Source organism: Poromitra crassiceps (assembly GCF_964638095.1).
Source record: "Poromitra crassiceps genome assembly, chromosome: 9".
In the NCBI taxonomy this organism is placed as follows: Eukaryota; Metazoa; Chordata; class Actinopteri; order Beryciformes; family Melamphaidae; genus Poromitra; species Poromitra crassiceps.
The window spans coordinates 45,828,388-45,839,635 of NC_139630.1; the positions used below are offsets into that span (position 1 = coordinate 45,828,388).

Consider the following 11,248-nt stretch of genomic DNA (forward strand, 5'->3'; position numbering starts at 1 on the left):
GCCTGGGTTTTTACAATATCCTTTCTGCTGTGTCACTGGGTTCGGCGCTTTCGGAGTGAGCTGTCACGCGTGTGACAGTCATTCCGAGACACACTTCAGAGGGAAAAACACGGCGAAATGTCAACCCTAAATCTCATCTCTGTTTGCATTTCTGTCTTTTTGGGCACAAGTTCAAACAGAGGGTCATATTTTCGCTCGCTGCAGCGCAGGGCAGGCCCGTGTGCCATACAGATGCCAAGTGATTGTGTTGCCTTGACAGGTGTGTGATGATTGATGGTTATTTCTGGGTTTGTTTGGGAGTCGGGATATTCTTTCAAGTGAGGAAAAGTGAGCGTTGAGAGGGCAATGAAAGCCCGTGCAGGAAAAGAGCTGGAAAGGTTGTTTCTCCCCCGAGCTAGAATAATATCTGACAAAATCCACAACATCATATGATCGGGTGATATTTGGGAATTTGACGCATCTTTTTCGGTTGGCTCTAAAGATTGATGACACTTCAGGAGGGCACTGAAGTCACATGAGCCCCACTCTTAGCAGCCAGAGCCCTTATCTGTTACCATCTTCCAGGCAAAGAGATGAGGCCAAGAGGAGGACAGAGTTGTTGACATTATTCGATCTGAGAGGACATTTCTAAACATTGTCTTTTCATCACAAGCTGTGCTATCTTCTTTTGTCACGCTGGTTCAATACTTCATCGCATCAGCCGGCGCACTTTGCCTCTGAGTTATCCGCCGACTGCCCTTAAAAGACGACAATCTTCCTGAGGAGGGAGAGAGGAGGGAGAGAGGGGGGAGAGAGTGGGGGAGAGAGTGGGGGGGGAGTGCGGGGTAGCCTAGACTGGGCTGAGAGCCAGCTCCCAGTCAGCCTGGAGGAAGTCTGGCCGATTGACTGGGAGCACTGGTTTCCTTGTGAAAGTGCTGGTGACGTGCACAGGAACCTCCCTCGTAGCCCGGCCGGGGATGAGGGGCGCGATTGGGATAGCCACAGGATGTTTGGAACAGTCGGGGCAACGGGGCAGCGAGTATGAAGGTTCCACTTTGAAGTGTGTTTGTCCGGTAGGAGCGGCCGATGGGAAAGTTAGATTCCCCCCCCACCACCACCGCCACCTTGCCACTACCTCCTCTCATCTCACACCTCACGCTCGGGGATCTAATTTTGGCTCCATTCAAGACTGTACTTCCCCTGAGCCCTCAGCTGTTGTTTGCTGTGTTTCTGCACTATTTGTTTCCTTGAATAGTACGAGAAAGGGCCAGGGTGAACGGGGAATAAGGAGGAAATGTACATAGTGGCAAAGATGACGATGGACTCAAGAGGAACAAGGGGTTGTGTTAAAGGAGATATCTAAAAAAAGGAATTCTACTATTAATTTCAGGAAGTTCAAGACATTTAGGTGCTTTTTAAAGGGTAGTATATAATGTTTGATAACACCCTCATAAGCCAGAATCCTCTATTTAAAGATATGATGATGAACAGTAGGTAATATATATATATATTTTTTTTACCATATTCTTATCTCTCTGTCTCCCCTGAAGGCCTCCTCCTCCCAGCACAGCACAGCCATGTTAACCTCAGAGGGGTCACCGCAAAGCACGGGGGTCATCACCGTGGCGACGGCAGACACGCGGGACGCGGACATGACATCGTGGAGCGAGGCCGAGTTCGAGGAGAAGTGCACTTACATCGTGAAGGACCAGCCTCTGGAGGAAGAGTCGGAGAGCCGCGGCAGGACGTGCGCCGAGAGGTCCCTGCCCAGAAACCTGGCTCTGAAACGCTGCGCCGACGCAGCAGAGGTACGCAGCAGAGCAGACGCACGTTTCCTGTTTGTCACTCAGCCAATGGTTAAGAGTGTGTAAACAGTGGAGTTGTTGTCAGTTTGTTGTATGGGACTTAAAGGTACTATATGTGATTTTGGATACAGATTGAGTCAACACGGTTCTCATTCCCAGGTCGTCAAATACTGGCGCTTACCACCAACCCAAAGCGTATTTGATGACCTGGGAATGAGAAGCGTGTTGACTCAATCTTTATCCAAAATCACATACCTTTAAAGGGATACCTTGACTTTTTGAATTTTACTCGACTAGAAAAAGTCAAAATGTATTTTTCAGATGATTCAGATGTCCAAAAAAGGCGTTTCGGGAGTGTTTTCTTCAATAAAACCCAAGGCAGGAGGAAAATGAAGACGAAAACGACCCGACTAAAATTCTAAATATCTCAGTAAATCTCATGAAGTGGTGCGTGAGTGTGCGCTGTAGGCTATATGTTTATGTTTTTTGTAAATGCCGAGCCCTTGCGTCACTCCAACATCCTTCCATCTGCGCATCCATCCTCGGGCAGGAAGTACTTGACATGTTGTTGTCTAATTTCGGCTTTTCCTCTGTGCGACGTATGTCGTGGTCTTGAGACGAGGACAGAGACAATAGCCAACCCCCCTCACCACACAGCCTGAGGTGCCTATGATTAGCAGCTACCACAGATTCCCAACCCATTGTCCCCAACACACAATTACACCGTAAAGTGGAGGCACTGGGTCCCACCTTCCAGAGTGCACCGTAAAGAATCCTCTGAAGAAGAAGAAGTGCGCGTCAGCCACAGTCACTCACATGAAAGCCCTAGATGGTTGATGTTTAACTGGATGGACCGTGGCACCGAGATCGCAGATAGCGCCGCATCAAAGCCGCATCAAGGACAAGAAAAGATTCACTTAGCTGAATTGTTTGTGAGGCTGCGTAAGGTTTCCTGTTCAAATACACAATAGAGGATTAGGGTTGCGAGTCTCTCTGTAGATGAGAGATCTTATAGTCTGGTGAGATCAGAGGAGAGAACCCAGGTGTCTGAATACCTGCACTACCACTTTGACCTTCTAATAAGGTCTGTCTGGAGTCTGGAGAACACCAAAGAGCAGACCGCAGGTTACATAGGGGTAAAACCGTGGCACATAGGGACTTAAAATGGAGTTCTCACACAAACACGGACACACTGGAGATCAAATGTATGGCTAAGCGCAGGTACTGTATATAGCCCACCGCGCATACACAGGGGAGACTCCTACTCCAACCATGGCCGTATTGCTCTGAGATGAAAGAGAGAATACATTACCATTGCTTTAGGGGATTTGAAGGCAGAGCTTAAGGTGCCGTTGACTGGCTGGGGTGTGCCCATGACATCCTATCCTCTCTTCCCCACCCCGGAGGCTGGAGACGGGGGCTGAGTTTCACACCTGTAGGTAGCAGAACAAGAGTAGTGCTTAAATTTTAATACGGCAGAGAAACTGAAGATAACTCGTGTGATTGGCTCATGAAATATTCATCGTGCGAAGGAAAGAACGTGTTCTTCTGTCACAGCCTCGCAAATTCTCATTTAGAGATTTTTCACACCGTGGAAATATGATATATTCTCGGGGGTGGGCTGTATATGTAGAAGAAACTCGTCTGATTGCTCATTTCCTTTTCTCGGGCGAGTAATTCTCAGGAGACAATTTCCTGTTGAGTTGACCTGATCTTTCTGGTTAGTCACCAAGGGACCGACAGATAGGGGATCTGATAAGGAAGGAAGACTGTACTCTCTACAATCTCATCACTTTCATCTTGGCTTTCTGACTCAGAGGGCATCATCCTCTTGCTTGTTCAAGTCTCCATTTTGAATAATCATCTACAGTACTGTTTTATGATGCTGCTATATCCTGCTTGTTGAACAGGTGCTCGGCGTGACCAGTAAGGAGCTGATTCCCAAGGGGACGCGCTTTGGCCCCCTGGTTGGGGAGAGCTACACCAATGAAACAGTCCTGAAAGACGCCAACAGGAAGTACTTTTGGAGGGTAAGTGAGGCGCATGTGTGCCACTGGATTTGTGTCTGCATGCATGTGAACATCTGGACAGACAGTGTCTCAAAACGCGTCACTTCCTGTGTCTGTGTCTGGAGAGGCTGGTGCGGAGGCTGTGCTCTGCCATGGGATGGCAAGCGCGTGCTCCGCTTCTGACATCCTGCCAAACTGTGACTGTCTGAGAATGCTGAGGCAGGTTCAGATGCTGCGTGCTGCGTTCTGATCTGCATGTTTTGCCAGTTGTGGATCTGGCTGTTTGAGGTCACACACACAGCTGTTTGGTTTCAGTGACGCAGCGCATCTCTCCCCTCTCCGCTCCTCTCGGCAGTGCCACGCTCTCGCTGCCAGTAAATACACATGCACACACTCCTCCTGATTCTCAAACTCTCACACTGAGTAAGCGAGGAAGTGGCTTTGAGCCTGAGAGCCTCTCTACGTTATGGTACGCGAAGTACTCAGCAGCATCGGGACATTAGTCTGCAAGAAAACGCGTGTAGTCATGCATGTCTGTGTGATTACAGATAAGACTCAGCGACCTTGAAACCCTGACACAACCTTGCAATAGTCATAACACAGTCAACATGTTTACATTGCAGCCATGACTCAAGCAATAACGTGTCTCAGGAGCAGATAGCACAAAGAGTATGGACCTAAAGAGAGGGAGCGAGAACGCTCTGTGGTAAACAAAACAAAGAAGGAATTCATTTCGCGGAGGATTTCGCCGATTTTTGAGAAGGAAGGCAGTCATTCAGATGCTGATTCATTACATGCCGAAGGCAATGGGGAGTAGAGAGTGGTAGTGGGCGAGCGTAGTATAGGCGATACTATATCCAGTCATAAGGTGACATTCTTGTTCAGTGGTGCTCTCGTGTGCTGCAAAGACACACTAGATCCAGCACCCCGTCATCCACTCCCTCTGCTGAAACAATACATTTACCATAAAAGCCTGTGGAAAGCGCGTGACGTCACAGTCTCACATTCAGACTATGACGCGCGCAGTCATCTGAACATCTCTCTGGGTTCTCTCACGCCGCAGGTCTTCTCCGAGGGGCGCTTACACCGCATCCTGGACGGTCTGAACGAGGAGCGCAGCAACTGGATGCGCTACGTCAACCCGGCCTGCGGGGCGGAGCAGCAGAACCTGGTGGCGTGCCAGAGCGGCCTGGACATCTACTTCTACACAATCCGGCCACTGCAGCCGGGCCAGGAGCTCCTGGTGTGGTACTGCCCCGAATTCGCCCAGCGCTGTCACTACCCGCCGCTGGGGCAACTGGTGACTGAGAGCATTGGTAAGTGTCTGTGTGATGGTGGGGTAGTCTCCATTTAGGATGGCACAAACAGAGTTGTTGGACACCTAAAGTAACGGGGGAGCCATTGCCTTGCCAACACTCTGGGACATATCTGATGTGTGTTGTTATTTGAGGAATAAAGCGCTCAGTCAAAGCGCTGGCCGACTGACACACTCTTTGTGTGGGTGTTTAACAAGCTATACAGTCACACCCACTGCCCTTTGTTACGGGCGGACACAAAGGAAGAGAGGGGAGTCGTGAAAGGGGAGAGGGCCTATCTCCAGGTGGAGCCATAGTCCCTGTGTAAGGTGAGAGCAATTTCACGACTTTAGGCAATGTTTCAGTTTCCCTTTTTTTTTAAGCCCACATATAGAAACACAGCTGGCAACACACACACACACACACACACACACACGCACGCACACACACACACACACACACACACACACACACACATGCATGCTCCTGCGCCCCCTAAAATACTCATGCAAACGCACCCCCCCCCCCCCCCCCTCCACACACACACACACACAAGAGGAGTGGGGGGGTTGGCCTGAGGTGCTGACAGCGTTTTGGCACGACTCTCCTTATTTATTTGGCTCTTAAGGAGGAAGAGGTGTAGGAAGCGCTCCAGTGACTACTTGAACTTCCTGACGGGACGTCCCGCTGACAGATTGATATCTCACTGAGTGTCGGCTGTTTGTTTGCAGAGAGCTCTGCTCGTCTCTCAGTCACAAAAGGGGGAAGGGCAACACAGGGGAGCACCGAGTAGATAAGGGTTGCTCTGTTTGTGAGCTTGTGGCTAGATATTCCTGTGTCCAAGTGTCGGTGAAAATGTGAAATGTGTGTGTGTGTGTGTGTGTGTGTGTGTGTGTGTGTGTGTGTTTGTGTGTGTGTGTGTGTGTGTGCGTGCGCGTGCGTGCCTGCGTGCGTGCGTGCGTGTGCGTGCGTGTGTGTGCGCGTGCGCGTGCGCGTGCGTGTGTGTGTGTACATACTGTATTTTGTCTTCCTCTGTGTGTCAGCTCTTGACCTTGTCTGCTCTGGAGTGAGTCAGCTGGACAGAATTTCTCTCCGTGACTTCCTGGGTGGAACAGACTGCTGAGACAAAAGACAGATTGGGATCCAGATTTCATAAACTCAAGCCGTTTGTAAAACCGCAACGGAAAACCAACATTAGCCACCACCAGGCAAATGTCAAAGTGGTGAAATGGTGAAACTGAACTGGTGAATTCTCCGGCCAATCAATGTTGAAGGCGGATGGGAAATATTTTGCTAAGTTTTGTGGTGTATGTAGTCAATTGCAATTGTGCCTCATTTGACTCATCCATGCCTCTAATGTAAGTAACATACTGTAGGCACTCACTCCTCTCCTCCATGCTATCTGTATCCTGATCACACCCCTATTGTTTCACCTCTGGTATCCGCTTTCAGAGAGTGCCCAGGCAGGTCTGGGAGACTGCAGACGATCTTAACAGACCAATACACACATGTTGCCGTACGCAGACACATCTGATCAAACTACACTTGGTTGTCTTTTTCATCAGAGCAGACAGCAACAGGTTGGACTAGAGAAGTTGCCTTTTAAGATGAAAGCCGCAGGCTGCGGTGATGTCAACAAGGAAGTGATGAGTGCATGATCACACACTGACATGACTGTCAGGAGTTGTCTGTATCACTGGATGCCATTGCTGGAAGCTGACATAATTCTATAAATGTGTCACTGGTGCCCATGTGACATATTTTAAAACCTGTTATGATAGTAGATACTTGCAATGCAATATCACACTTAGGCTGAAATGTCTACCAATTATTTCACCTGATCTTGACATCCTGTATCCATTTCTGCATGTCTTTTTTTTGTCCCACAGAGCAGAGTCAAGCTCAGGAGAAGACGACGACAGGTAAACGAGGACACAGCGTCTCTGAAATCCTCCGGGAAGAGCCCTCCAAACCCCTGCCTGCCTGCCCCAGGCGCCCGGACAGTCCTTTGTCCCAAACCAGCCTCCCAATCTTTCCCCTGTGTCCCCGCGTTGTCTATCCCCTCCGCCCCCACTCACAATCTGTGCATAGCCCTAGTTACGCACCGATGCCGTACTGCGGCCCTCCGCCTCCCAAAAGGCCAGCTGTGAGTAGTCCCATCAGCTCCCATTTGCACTTCCCCTTAAAGCACAATCAAGGGCCTGTGGCAGTCAAACCTTACCCAGACTCCTCTGTGCCTGAGCATGTGCATGCTGGTCTGAGGCCCGCGCCCTACCTGCTGCCTCACTATCCAGTCGGCCTCAGCAGCATTCTACCTCACTTATACCCATTCTACGGCGATCGACTAAAACCTCACATGACACTCTCACATCATTTACTGCCCTTCAATGGCTATGCACACTTCCTCCACGCTTCAGCCAGTGGACACAAAGACTTGACTCTTGCACTAACCAATACCAAACAAGACCTCCTTCTTTCACCAACCAATGGGCACAAAGACAACAAGGACCTCATGTCCAGAAGGGCAAACTACCTCAGGATCCCCAACGTCACGTCACCTGATGACCTCAGAGATGTCAAGCTCTCCCCCTCCAGCATTGTCCATGCGGACCTCCCGGTACCTGCCACCTCCAGTGCCTCATCGATTGCCACCTCCCTCCGGGGGGCACTGCCCTCTCGTGCGGGTAGGGAAGGCTCACCGCCGGCGGGCATGGCTGCCTACTCAGACTGCCTCCCTTCCAAACCCACCTCTGCAACACAGAGCAATGCTGAGGATGCAATGGACCTCAGGAAGATCAAACGGGGACAGGTCATTGGCTACAAGACCCTGTCCTACCCTCTCACCAGGCAGAATGGGAAGATCCGGTACGAGTGCAATGTCTGCGGAAAGATCTTTGGCCAGCTGTCCAACCTCAAGGTTAGTTCCTCTGCATCATGTCAGTATGGGCAGCAGAGTGGGAGATACATGCCAGCCTCCAGCCAAAATGTGGCTGGCAAATCTGGCTATGCTACAAGTAACTTTGCTAGATAACAACCATCATTTGGAGGTTCTGCTCATTTCTAAAGATCTAGCTGACTTACAAATCAATGAAAGTGGCTAGGGAATATTCAAATGTATGAGCCATGGTGTGGTGGCCTCTTAAAGAGTTTGACATGCTGTCTGACATGCTGTCCTCAGGTCCATCTGCGAGTACACAGTGGAGAGCGTCCATTCAGGTGTCAGACCTGCAGTAAGGACTTCACCCAGCTGGCCCACCTGCAGAAACACTACCTGGTTCACACGGGAGAGAAGCCACATGAATGCAAGGTACAGATATGTCTTCTCAGTGGTTTACTGTATCAAGACTAGACACCGTAAAAGCATGTTTTTATCCTTTGACTTAGCTTCTCTAACTTATTTCCATCGTCTCTGTCTTGACTCAGGTGTGCCACAAGCGTTTCAGCAGCACCAGCAACCTGAAGACCCACCAGCGGCTCCACTCAGGCGAGAGGCCCTACCAGTGCAAGCTGTGCCCGGCCCGCTTCACTCAGTTCGTCCACCTCAAGCTCCACAAGCGCCTCCACACTGGAGAACGACCTCACCGGTGTCCACACTGCCCCCGTGCCTACCTCCACTACTGCAGCCTCCAGGTGCACCTCCAAGGCTTCTGCCCTCTCGCCCCGTCCTCAGCCTCCCACGGACCCTCGCAGGAGGAGCTGCACCGGGTCAACGTGGAGATCGACGGGTTCGACATCAGCGAGGCGGCAGAACGGCTTGAGGCCATGGCTGCAGAGGCAGAGCTGGACCAGGGGAGTGTTATTGGCCTAATAAAGGAGATGGAGGCCCAGAGCGGTGCTGGAGGGGAGGCCATGTCCTTAGAGCTGAGCATCTACAAATCAGCAAAGGAGTCTTCTGCCTTTCAGCTGCCTCACAGCAGCTCTCTACCTCTGCATCCAGCCAGCATCAAGCTGGAGTCAGGCTGCCTAGCAGACCCCTAAAGACATCCTCGCTAATCCATCCATATAATCCTTCAGCTCAGCAGCTGTCTGTTACTGCCCTATTTGAAGTAAAGCCTTATCTCAATCACGGATTGCCTAGCGGCTAGGCTAGGCTAGGCCCTCGCCTACAACCTACCAGGACTGCATGTGAAGAAGAGGGACTTTAGCAGAGCGGTCACCCCGGGGAGGCCGTCACTTCATTGTGTGTCGATGTCTACATGTTTGTTAATTTATTACATAGTTAATATTAATCTAAAATTCACAAACACTGAGAGATGTGTGATGACATTTGCTTAGCAAGGTTGTCTATGTTTTCTACTATTTTGTATTTCTATAATGTTTGTCAACATGGAGTAACAACTAAAGATGTGATGATTATGCATAAAGAGAGTTTGCCCTTCTTCATGTTCTTATTCTATTTTGGTGGCTGCACTGTGTGAAAGTGAATCTTTCCATCTGTGTACGTGTGTCTGTATCCATGCCTCACAGAGTTAAAGTGATAACAGATGAAAGCTTGGGTGTGTGCATGTGTGTGATACAAATAGAGATAGAGATGGAGAGATACAGAGAACAAGAGAGACAGTGTGCACATTTTGTTCATCTGGGTATGAGTGTGTTTGTTTGGTGTGGGGAGGTGGTGACGTGGATATATCTTGAAGTAGGCTACTCACCACCAGCACGTCTTAAATCACTAAATTACCTTATAAATAAGAACCAGCTTCTTATTTAGTACGCTTTGTCTCCGACACAACAGTTTTGGTGTGAATCACTTGACCCCAATGAACTGACAGCAGATGACTCCACAGTTTCTGTGATGATATTGTGACGATTCGGGTATTCGTCCAGGAACCGGAGACTTATAGTTGGTACAGGCTTTTATTCATGGCTCACACTCATAGCTTCCAGCTCTTAGCCACCCTCGGCTACGTTCCTAGCTCACACACGTCTACCCAGCTTCCTCGTATAGGTTGACTGACCTCATGCCCAGACAGGAAGTGCCACTTACACCCCGTTCCCCCCAGGAACAACCCCCCACATCGGTTCCTAGCTAAACACCGAATCACCACATTACATGTCAAAACCCCGGGTCGCTACAATATGTAAAAACCAACTACATCTGAGTAGCACTTCACTTGATTCAAATTCAAGGCAATGTAAACTAAAAAAACAAACATTAACATATTACAAAACAACTATACTAAAGGAGACGGCTGAATCCATTGAAGCCAGATAACAGAATAGGAATAGCACAAGTAGTATATAACAATAAAGACTATATAACGGTAATGTTATCATTACAATACAAATATACGGTACATAAGAAGATGATCATAACCATGCAAAACTAAAAGACCATTCAGTGGTTCAGCAAACACACTATCAAAGTGAAACCAAATGGCAAATGATGCTGCTGGCTCAGTAAGGACCACTCAATAAAATTAAGATTCCATACTTGTCTGGATTATTGTTAGCAATGGCAAATCAGTTAAGTGTGAGTTTATTAGTCAGTTGATTCAAAGAAGACATTATTTGTAAATAGTATTATTTCCTAAAGCGTAATATGCACTATAAACACAACACCCTGTCAAACTAGTCAACCTTCATCTGGCTCCTCCTACACAGTGACATATGTATAAAGATAATCTGTTGAACGGAGATGAGACAGTTAAGCACATGGACAGACAGAGATGACTCCTACCTTCATCACTTCATGAACAGCCAGCAGAGAAGGATGTAGGCCAGGGGTGTTCAAAGTGGCAGGCGGGTCTCCACAGGGGGGTGCTCCAAACAGTTTCAGGGGAGGCTCAGTGAATGGAGGTGACAAAATATGACATTAGTTATTATAAGTTATCAAAATGAGATCACATAGACTATCCTAAATGCATGTGATTTGGTTAAAGAGAATTCAGAGATACAGTAGTTTTGGGGAATTTTAATGTTTTCCCTCTTTCCCAGAGTCAGAAACAAAATAGATGTATTAATTTCAGACAAACCTTTCCTATGGTGTATAGTCTGAAGTTGGTCAACAGTATCAAGCTATCTTAGCTCAATTTTTGAGCTGCAATGGGATCAAATAACATAATCATGATGGGGGGGGGGGGGTTGTCCAAGCTTTGTCTGAGGGGAGGCCCACAGTCTCAGACTTTGAAAACCCCATGGTGTAGGCTATTCCCAGTTAACC

At 48.8% G+C, this 11,248-nt stretch overlaps 1 protein-coding gene across 1 annotated transcript in view; it reads left to right on the plus strand.

The window, feature by feature from the left end:
- prdm1c (PR domain containing 1c, with ZNF domain) overlaps positions 1–9,218 on the plus strand; it is a 9,617-nt gene extending 399 nt beyond the window's left edge. Inside the window, exons 2-7 of the mRNA XM_083642553.1 lie at positions 1,530–1,787; positions 3,695–3,814; positions 4,857–5,109; positions 6,978–8,005; positions 8,267–8,395; positions 8,512–9,218. Of these exons, the coding sequence (XP_083498679.1) occupies positions 1,530–1,787; positions 3,695–3,814; positions 4,857–5,109; positions 6,978–8,005; positions 8,267–8,395; positions 8,512–9,066 (2,343 nt within the window). The 3' untranslated portion in view covers positions 9,067–9,218. The remainder of the gene's footprint in view (positions 1–1,529; positions 1,788–3,694; positions 3,815–4,856; positions 5,110–6,977; positions 8,006–8,266; positions 8,396–8,511) is intronic.
- Positions 9,219–11,248: the final 2,030 nt, after the last annotated feature.